The sequence below is a fragment of the Aulostomus chinensis genome, chromosome 20, assembly GCF_037954235.1.
Source record: "Aulostomus chinensis isolate RoL2024-O1b breed Wild chromosome 20, RoL_Achi_v1.0, whole genome shotgun sequence".
NCBI lineage: Eukaryota > Metazoa > Chordata > Actinopteri > Syngnathiformes > Aulostomidae > Aulostomus > Aulostomus chinensis.
The window spans coordinates 5,160,976-5,172,279 of record NC_141339.1 but is presented as its reverse complement, the minus strand read 5'-3'; the positions used below and the strand labels follow the sequence as shown (position 1 = coordinate 5,172,279).

At 41.0% G+C, this 11,304-nt stretch overlaps 1 protein-coding gene across 1 annotated transcript in view; it reads right to left on the bottom strand.

Annotated features, from left to right (window-relative positions):
• Positions 1-5,556: 5,556 nt before the first annotated feature.
• cdk19 (cyclin dependent kinase 19) overlaps positions 5,557-11,304 on the bottom strand; it is a 65,592-nt gene continuing 59,844 nt past the window's right edge. Inside the window, exon 13 of the mRNA XM_086189695.1 lies at positions 5,557-10,396. Coding sequence (XP_086045821.1) covers positions 10,271-10,396 — 126 coding nt within the window. The 3' untranslated portion in view covers positions 5,557-10,270. The remainder of the gene's footprint in view (positions 10,397-11,304) is intronic.

Genomic DNA, 11,304 nt, shown 5'->3' with positions numbered 1-11,304 from the left:
GGATATTACTTTGTTCCTGTCTAAAAGAACTATACTACTGTAATGCATTACTTTTGTATGACCATGACACTGGTCAAATCACATCGAGACTTTGTAATGGATGAAAATATACATAAGATAATCACAATGATTTAAAAAAAGCTACGTTAAACATAATTCTTCATGGAAGAAAAAAAGGCACTTGAACAGACTTGTTCTATGTCTACAAAACCATAATTTCACTCAAAAGTAATCCTGTTGAAACATTTTGAAGTATTTGTATGCGCGTCAAAACTTCACCCAACTTTAAAGAGTCGTCAAAAAAAACCCGACAAAAACACACGAGAGAAGGTGGTAGGAACTACGAAAAAAAAGGAAATCAAAAGGTTAAGACAGCAGCACGCATTCAAACCTTCCCAACACACCCACAACTTACATACCATCACAGCGAGCTTTACATGTGACAACAAGTATTAAATAAATGACATGCAGTCTTGAACGCAAACACTGGGCAGGGTAGCTAGCAGACAACAGCAACAGGCTGTGCAACAACAGAGAAAAGAACATACCAGCAGTGGTACACGAACAAGAGCGCGTGTGGGACAACACCAACCCCAATCACAAAGAAATGTGGGACTCTCACTGGGCGGTAGCTCCATGTTATTTGTTAGGTTCATAATAAACATGACGCAATGTAAACTCACCTACACAAAACTGATCATATGCAAAGTGAAGCTCGTCGAATGCATTCTGGTGAGAAAAAAAAAAATCAAGTTTGTCAATTTCTAATTTTACAGCTAAGTTTACCGTCTTCATTAATTCATGCCCATATGTGCGACTGATGAGTTTTTGGTCTACATATTTCTTCCTGTCAACACTTACTTTGAGGAGATCCATAACACTAGCGCAACAAAATAAAAAGTTATAATTTGTCTTTCATGATAATAATTCTACTTTCCCTCCATCCTCCCTTACTCCTACCTACTTATCTGTCAATCTTCCCAAGTACAAACTTCCTTCTTTATGTGGCTCTCTTTACAACCCTCCCCAGAAAAAAAAAGGGGGAGCTAAAAAGAAGGAGGCTTTGGAAATAACCCCCCTTATTTGTCTACCTCAAAACACTGGCCTCATAAGATCCTAAGTTTAATTGTGGAATCCATTTTTGAACAAAATGAGTGTTGTGGTTTTCATCTCCCATGAGTGATATGAGTACAGGGAGGGCAAACTGGAAAGGTATATATCCACCCATCCATCCATTTTCTACCGCCTATCCTGGGGGTTGAAGCCTATCCCAGTCAACTTAGAGTCTGGATTAACCTCGACCCCTCTTGATGTCTTTGGACTGTGGGAGGAAGCCAGAGTACCAGAGAGAACCCACGCAGGCACAGGGAGAACATGCAGAATCCACAAATATACCTCAGGGCATGAGTGACAAAATAAATGATAGAGTCATGCTGGCTCGGACATCTCCTGGGTCAACAAGGGTAAGGATATAGACCGACAGACATCATCATGGCTTCAGCAGGTAACAGATAAGGACTCGGCGTCTGGTGCTGTTTTGAGTGGACTGGAAACTTTATGACTTAGAAGCAATTGAAATGTCAAGGTCTGAGGAGTGTAAACATCACGTTGTGGTTCAGGCTGCCCTGGAGTGAGTGGTGTGGTGGCGGAGCTCCAGACACTGATCTCCTACCCTTTAGGTCAAACTGACACTCGACGGGTGAGGCCGGCACTTTCCTGTCAGAACTGCAGCGAAAAGAAAAAAACATGCAGGGCTGAACCAAGATGGTTGCTGTTTGGCTGATAATGTCAGAAAACAGGACTCAAGGAACGTGAGGATCCATTCTGGGGAGTGAGATTCTGCTTTTCTAAACACATGTTTCTGGGCATTCTGATGCCTTTCTGGTTGAGGGAGACAGGAAATGTCAGGGAATGACGTGCAGGGATCGGTCCAGGCAGCCTGGAACTGAACCAGGAACTTGCTCTCATGTGGTATACACCTTAAATACTTGGCTATAGTCACTGTTCTATGAAAACATTTTTACCAAGAAAAACACTGGGATCATTGGAAACATCTAAAACTTTGCAAGTGTACTGCCTTGCTAGCAGCATAGTTCCAGAGAAAACAATGTCAGTACATGTTTAATGGATGGATGATGACGGTGATGATGATTGATAAAAAGTCGGGACATTCACCCCTCACAGAGGGTGATTTCTCCTCCTGGCTATGGTGATCCTCTGACCTTTTCATTCATGTTAAAAACACATCACGTTTTCTGTTTTTCTGTGAAATATCAACATGTGCCAACCTGTGATACTGCTGGATAATGTTTATCGTTTGTGTGATGTATAGACAATAGATGTCCATGTATGTCTTACTCTGAAGTGACATCTGTAAAGGAAGCAACACAAGGGGATAATAAGATCATATTGTACTATTCTACTCTATCATAGCAAACAACTCCATCCATAATTTTTCTACCGCTTATCCTGTTAAGGGTCGTGGGGGGGCTGGAGCCTAACCCAGCAGCCTTCGGGCGAGAGGCGGGCCAACATATATAGACAGGCAACTATTCACTTTCACAGCCACGCCTACGGTCAATTTAGAGTCTGGATTAACCTGGTCCCCTCTTGATGTCTTTGGACTGTGCAAGGAAGCTGGTGTACCAGAGAGAACCCACACAGGCACGGGGAGAACATGCAGACTCACACAGAAAGATCCTGTGCCTGAGCCGGGACTCGAACCACCGTGGCGCCTCACACTTGCAATAAGTCCTAATAATTTTAATGACCCTGACTAAGTGACCTTAGGACACTTGTGATTTTGTGTGACATGATTTTGGACAGAATATGAAGATATTTAGTTGGGATATTTGTGACTCCTCCAGAACAAACTGTAACAGTGTATTGTAATAGCATTGGTTGGTTTGATTAAGATGGCTAACATTTTCAAAGTTGGTGGCTGTGGTGAGACGTCAGAAGGCAGGCAAAGAACTGTATGGACTGGTTGATGGTTTTGAACTTGTGTGAAGCAGCGACTTTCGTTGATAGAACATTGTTTTGACTGAGGGTTAGGGTTAGGGTTAGGGTTAGGGTTATGGACTGTTAATGGACTGTTCTATTCTTTCTGATTCTCCGCTGTCTGACACGCAACAGTTCACACCTGTGGAGGATATTGGCACAGATGTCCACTAGGACCTGAGAAGGAACTGAAGAGATTTTGGTGGTCAACGCCAAGTTCACCTCACAGGAATGTGAAATCTCTGGAACCATTTAGGAAATTCACATATGGTAAAAACTTCCACTGGGACTCTTCAGGAGGGGGAGAGCCCCACACGAGGTAGCAAATATTAGTGGTGTGCTAATTGGTTTTAGCCTCTTCATGGGATTTATTTGTAATGAGAAACACCATTACCCCAAGACCATTATGAGGGAATTTATTCAAATTTGCCACAGTTGCCTGCTGGGGTTCCAGGTTGAGCTAAAGGAGGCACACAGCTGCAGTGGGTAGTTTCTATTCACCGTTTCTCCTGATTCAATGTCATTTTACATCCATGTTTTCATGATGTCACGTGTGTCTGTCATACCACTCAAGGTCATGAATGGAACCTGCACTAATGGTTCTCCACTGTACCATAGATAAGAGCCTCTGATGAGAACAGACGACCTATCCTCCACTAGGAGCACCGACTTCTGGATGTGAGCGGCTTGTTCAGGTGAGTCTATACTCTATGGGAGTGGGTGGTTCACCTGTTCCTCTGTAGCCGAGTAGAAAATAGCATCATCTCCTCAGGCCTACATTTCCTTGTGGAGGTAGCAGCAGCACCAGAGAGCAGGCTGAGAGGCTCCGCAGGGCCACTGCCAGAGCTCCTGGAGGTTAACGATGCCAAGTCCCAGCCTGCCTGCACTGGTTTCAGTCGTCAAACCACCGGGTCACAGAGAGAACAAACGTGGTGCTTACTTGATACATTTTCACAGAATTATTTGATGGGAATACATTATCATATCATCCACTGACATTCACTCCTACGAGTGTTCTTGTGTAATGTTTGCATCAATCCTGTGCTTTAAGTCGGCCATTCTAGAATATCTGGCTGAAAGGCATATTAATGTTTTACTCCACCAATGGTTTTGTACAGAGTGTGTTCCCTCTTCTGTCGGTCTAGATTTCAACTCTCAAGTTCAGGAGACGATGACAATGAGCACAACTGACACTTGGGTGACATCAAGTGGTGAAGAGGAACAGCAACATGAACTGGTACTGCAACACTCCAAGCAACAACCTCACAAATGAAACATAATTGAGACAAAAGAGATTTTTATTATAATAGAGGATATAAAATAAATATACATGACTTTTCTCATTTAACAGTCATTTGTACAGTGAAATTTGGACAAATTTGCGAAAAGCAGCTAAATAAATGTTTTATTTTTTTAAATTTCCCTGTGCTGAGCTATTGCTGCTTTATATATAAATGCTATGAAAAGACAATACATATAGGCCATGTGAATATTTGAAACCTGTGCGCACGCATGCACACATTAGACCCACATAATACAGAGAGAATGTAGAAGAGTTGACAGATGCTCCAACCTGCAAAAAATGCTGCTCAGTGAGAGTCCTGGGAGGTTAAACGCGGGATCAATTTAAAAAAAGACTTCATTTTCTTTGTGTAAAATCACATTTTAACATCACATTCAACGCGGACTCGTTTATTGAAGGATGCTCTGTTGGAATAGAGGGTTATTGTGAGACAGACTTTGCTTGTTTTTTGAATGGCACGGTGACCAGTGAAGCCGTCGAAGAACTGCAGGTTTGCAGGTGGAGCGTCTGTCTTTCTGTACAAACTGTTAAGAGAGGGTGACAATAATTGCTTATGTTCTCCATTGAAAAAAAGACAGGCACACACATGCAATACTATCAAAAAGGAGGAAATGTGAGAGGAGGGGTACTAGGCTTTATACAGGCGTGTACTAATGTGTCTGTCCACTCTCTCTCACACACACACACACACACACACACACACACACACACACACACACACACACTCTCACTCACTCACTCTAACTCACACACAAATACACACACACAGAAACAGAGGAGCATTGTCTGCTGTTCATAGCACTGTCATAACTTTTAGTGTCTAGAGCAAGACATTAAAAAAACATTAAACACTTCTTTAAATTTAACACTAAATATTTCAGCAATAACAGTGCATTAGAAGACAATAACTGAATCAATATCTCAAGTCGAAATTCTTAAAACAAGTATTTTTATGTACAGCATTTCAAAACACACTACTGCGCCTCAATAGTGTGAGGACAAGATCATTTAGAAGAGAAACAAAAGAGAGAAGATAGTCCTCTATCAATATTGTTTGCAGTCATTGCTAGGTATGACATGATGACAACTGAAGCTCATACATATATATATGCATATATATATGCATATATATATATGCATATATATATGCATATGCATATATATATGCATATATATGCATATATATATGCATATATATATGCATATATATATGCATATATATATATATATATATATATATATATATACACACACATATATATATACACATATATATTCAGATGCTTACTTCCACATTGTGTAAATTACAATATGCTACATAGTAAGGTAAAAACAAAGAGCTAAGAGAGGAGTCTTGAAAATAAAAACAACAACAAAAAGAACAATCCAGAACAAATTCCCATGACATCTTTAGAATATGGACTAAAAAAAGGCACCATCCACACAGACTAAAGCGTGGATCGTTATCATTCCTGTAACAAAAAAAAACGTCATGCTGTGGAATAACTGTGACTGAAAACACAAAATACAGGTGTCTTTATACTGTAGCATTAACACATTCAGTAACTAGACATGATTTTCATGTGAGCTTATAGAGGAAATCACTCTAAAACAACAGGAAATATGGTCTAGCACGGTTTGACTGACAGAGGTCCCTTTCTATAGCTACTGTAGTTAAGGCAGAGGAAAGATTACAAAATGCGTATTATTCATAGATGTATGGAAATAATAAATATGATTGTATACTATCCATATATATGTATTTCTTTACAATATTCATTTAGAGTACATTTTAAAATGCTGTGAGGAGGGATATAAGTGAGCGCCGTCTTGGTCTGTTGTACTGAATCTTACAGAAGGAATGAATACACATCAACCATCCAAAAGTAAGGAACCTGTCAGCTGTGAACCCTACGCAGGTGAAAGCTTTAGTCTGGGATTTTTTTATTCTTGCATAGGAGTTTTCTGATAGTAATTTGTCTCCCACTGGAGCCGTGCACTTGTAATAATACTTGTGTGGAGAGAAAGTTACAACAAAGTCTTCTTTTTCCTCACTGCTACTCTGTTTGATTTCAAAAACACACACTGAAAGGAGGAAAACCCTGTAAATAGCTGCTGGTTTTGATCCCCCTCAAATAACTGACTACATGCCAGACTGTCTGAACACAAGAGGAAAAAAAGATGAAGCAGCCATACAACATGGGAAGAGCTCATTTCCAGAATCTTTTGCATCCATTTTAGGAGGAAACTCATTACCTGAAGTTCGTCTTTAAAGCTGCACTCGCAGGGTTATGGACAAAGGCTTGCTGAAATTGACCAACTCAAGAGGGAACTATCACCTGACTCTGCAGTTCCCCTTAGCCTCTTTTAGGCAAACTGTTTTGGTTATCCAGCCAAAACTTTCTAATTAACCTCGTTTCTAGCTGCAAGTAGAAGATTTCACTGTAAACCAGCTTTTTAGCAGATAATTTAGCAATTCGCAAATTCAATTCAGTTTGCTAGGGATGTCTTGAATCAAGCCGCTACCAAGCCAGATGTTATTTCTCAGGAGGACCAAAGCAAAGCTGGAACACTGACTAGTAGCCTGACATTCATCAGGTGAGCCAAGACAGGACTCCATAATTCTGCGACTACCACTGAGCATCCGCAAGTACGCAATGACTTGCTAACATCAACCGTAGCTACTTTGCAGAGCTTTCGTTTATGTGCAAAACAATGAGAATTAGATGCACAAATTCATTCTTACAAATGACAAAATAGGATTACTGCAACCCCTAATTTCGTCTTGTAGACAGGAACTGAATCCTAATACCTATTCGTAACTCTTGACATCCATTGTGTACCTCTTGTAACTGTCACCCAGGTTTAATAACACATTTGTGCATCTTGTGAATTCGCCCCGACAGGGGAAAATAAAAAAGATAAAATAGATATAGCATGTAAAGGTTTTTTTTTGTCATACAGGTCCTGAAAGTAACTGCTTTTTTTGAACAGTGGCATTAGAAATTTTTTTGTCAATTTGTGCATTTTAATCCAGACAATTGAAGAGGTTGCGATATTTCTGATGTGTTTTACGATCACTGTCAAGAAAGAGGGCTGAAATTGAGTGAAATCAAATGTGTTGCTCCAAATCCATAACATGTTCTATTTAAAAAAAAAAAAAAAGTGGAATAGAGGACAAAAAGACTGACATAGTCTATAATTCCTGCTGTTGAACATTCAAAAAAAGGAGGTATGAAACAATAAGATTTCTGCACGTACAAGTGCACAATTGAAGAATGCTCCCTCAACGATACATTGTCACCTTTTAAGTAGAATATCGGTCGAGGTTTTGCAGAATGATTGACCTTCTTAGCTGAATACGAGGTTGCAAACGACAACTGCTTTCATCTTAGTATCAACGCATGGAATATAAAGCCTTTAACTGATTTGATTTGGCAGATGTGAATATTATAAAATGATCTCTGTAAAAGCAGGTGCCAGTCCCAGACATATACGACTGGAGTACTGGACATGACACTTCTTGCATGTTTTGGTAAATATAGTTCAGACTTTTGCAGCTCCTACTATTTGTATAGTTACAGCTTCAGATGGGACAACAGTCCACTTCTCTTTTCAGTCACAAGGTGTCAGTGTTTCTTAATTCCACTGCTGAACCCAGACTTGGTAAACACAGTTCCTGTGTTTCCCCTCCCCCAGATGTGACCACAACTGTTTTGGTGCAATTACGGTTGATTCATTGGGTGCAATCTTTAACAAAACCTGCACATATGTCTGTCATGTGACTGAGCAGGACCAATGAGGGTGAAGCAAGCTGTTGGGAATGAAGAGGCAAGAAGAGGTAGAAAGCAAATCTCACTGGAGGATTTACGCTGGAAGATTTGCTTCTCCCTGGAGTGTACTAAGTCCCACTGAAGGACTGACAATCCTAAAAATGTATTTTCAGCAAATACACTGTAGAATGGCCAAAGTCATAGTGTAATACATATATTGTGTGACCAAATTTATATCACTGGTGTAACAACATGTAAGTGATGTTTTCTCTGTTGCAACTGATCTAAGTGCAGATTCATTAGGTTATATGCTGTAGGGCAGTTAAAATGTTCACAGTGCAAAAGCCCAAGCATTATAAAGACTGCTGAAACCCTCCACAATAGAAAATGATACGAATTACTGGGAGACATGAATTTTGAGTTTTAAATATCCTCACACACACTCAAATCCTAACTCACCGGATCAGAGGTTTTGCAGGAACTATGATTTCTATTTGTTTTGCATGACAAATTCTAATTGATCAAGTATGTGAAACTCTTGAATAAACAGTATAAGACTGACAAACGTAGTGTTGTACAAATCAATGAATTGTGTTACAGCCTACCAACTCTACATTTCATCTCAGGTTGATTCAAAAGTAAACCAGACTTACAGATGGGTGTGTTTGGTCAGCTAAAACCACTGGCAGGTTTCCTATTGCGTGTAATACAGGCACCCTGCAATAAAAGTACTGTGGGACATTTGAATTACACTCAATAGGAAATCTGTCTGTGGTTTTAATGTTCTGGCTGATCAGTGTGTATACTGTACGTATGGATGATTTCAAAAAAGACATGCTGGAAGAGCGCTGTGTATTCTTCACACAGCAGAGTTACATCACTACTTGGGTAGATTGCTGTTGCTCCTGCTTATCTTGCATTAACGAACACACCCCTTGCGTTAATGAGCTGCAACCTCAACCACCTTTCACTCGGTGTGGAAGAGGACAGAAGAGGACGGGCAGTTTGATGCAACAAGACACGGCCGATGTTTGTTCCAGCTCTTTGCAGATCAGTTATGCAGTCAGTGCAGTTCTAGGGAGTAAAAGTATAGACAACACACACACACACACACACACACACACACACACACACACACACACGCATCCACACTCACAGGGTAACAATAAAAACAATAACACCTTAAAAAAAAAAACTGACATCAGGCAGTAACAGTCTCGGGAAGCATTTTGGGGGGGGGGTGGGGGGGGCTTCCTGTTAGCTGCCCTGTACGTTTATGCGCACGTTTGTTTCAGAAAAAGTCTCGAGGGTCTGTGATTGATGAGTGTCAAAGTGTCCGCCGGCAGCTTGTGAACAAGAAAACACTCTGGAGCTGCTGGCCACAAAAAAAAGAGGTGTCCAATCTCCAGAAAACACCTTCAATGTGTCACGTATTAGCAGAGTGGATTAGAATATACAGAATTTGGAGCTGTAAAAAGACTTTTCTTACCTTCCAAATCCAAATCTAGATAAAGAGAGCTCTGAATATAGAAACCCTATAACAAGAATATTAATTTAAATTGCGCATTTAATATTTCCCTGCAATTGCATCAGCTGAGGAGCTGATTTTTGATGTGTAGAAACACTGAGTGTCTTTCTGACTTAAAGGACAGGGTCAGCTGAACCCTTTTCTTTTTGATTATATGAGGAAATAGGACTAGAGATGACAGTAAAGGGCTTTTCCTCCTGCGTCTTGTCTGATCGCTTCCATATGCAATATTTACAATGACATCAACTATCAAGGTGAGAACTCTAGCAAACGAGCGAGAAAAAACATCAAATAGAAAAAAGGTGCTATATAAGGTACATATATGAGCTGCAATTCCTCCTTGTGAGGAACATTGTGTTCGTAAGTGCCATGGTTTTGTGTCTGTGTGGCACCTTCACATTTATCTTACATTATTTTCAAAAGGTTTCGCCAGCCCGAGGAGGCAGTACTTCCTTTCTTTTTTGGTTCCTATGTTTGTGGGCCTTTAGGTAACGATGTCCTGAAGGCTGAGAGTCAGAGGTGATGGGACTGAAAAGGTGGGAGCTGGAATGATATAATGGAGGATGGAGGAGCGATGCCTAGGCTTGAGCCGGCAGCATCTGGTGATCTCTGCTGAGGTTGAAGGAGGAGCTGGCTCCTCTGCTGGTTCAGGACTGCCTGTGAGCTTCAGTAACGGTGGGTCTGATGGGAATACTGGGAGCTCTGCTGGGATGATGACGAGTATCCCATGGTGCTCTGGGGCTGAGTGGAACCTTGGACGTTGCTTTGGTAACCAAGGCGGGAGCTGGAGTGCTGATGGAGAGACAGAGAAGGGTGAAGACGTAAGATAATGATAAGACACCCACCCATCGAGTTACTGGTCTATTGATCTATTATCCAGGGAGCCCTGGAGAGGCCACAAGCTTAACTCAATGTTATATTTTTGAACAAAGTGTGTGGCAGCCTCCATGTGATCTTATGAATGTGACCATTAACAGCAGTCGTCTACACGTGGATACTCAGTCGCTAAAGGTTGCCGTATGAGAGGATAGCAACTGTTGCCTTGATATGGACCACAATCCACCTGGCTAAGAACTGGAACGGATGGACCTCTCACACGACCAAAGACAAGCCAAAGCACGAGACAAGGTTCAATGAAGGAGTTCAAGTGCAGCTTTGTGTTCCAGCCAGGACGAAGAAAAAATGATGTAAATCTGTTATTCCACTGCAAAATGAAGCTATAAATAATAACAAGAGGTCTATTTGCCCAATTTCAGGTTGGGCAAATAGTTTACAGGTTACTGGACACAGTAACTATAGTAATATTTCAATTTTTCTAAGAAATGCATCATATTACTCTATTACTCCCTAAAATTAAGCAGCGGCAGCATGCAGCTCAGTGGAACATGCAGTCTGTGTCTCCACCTTCATGTCATCACACTCTCTCCAGCTTCCAGAAATGTCCTTCTCTCTGCTCTGAGATAAGACTCAAGTGGAAGATATAACAGACGCCAGAAAAGGAAACAGAAAACAGCAGGCACCACACTGATTCGCTATCAGCTCCATCACCACCACAATGGGGAATGAACAAGGCTTATCAGTCAGCCAGCAGGCTGTTGTTGTCGGCTGTATTGTATGTATACCCCACACACACACACACACACGCACACACACACACAAACCCTAACACATATACAGCACATTGCATGGCTGTCAACTGC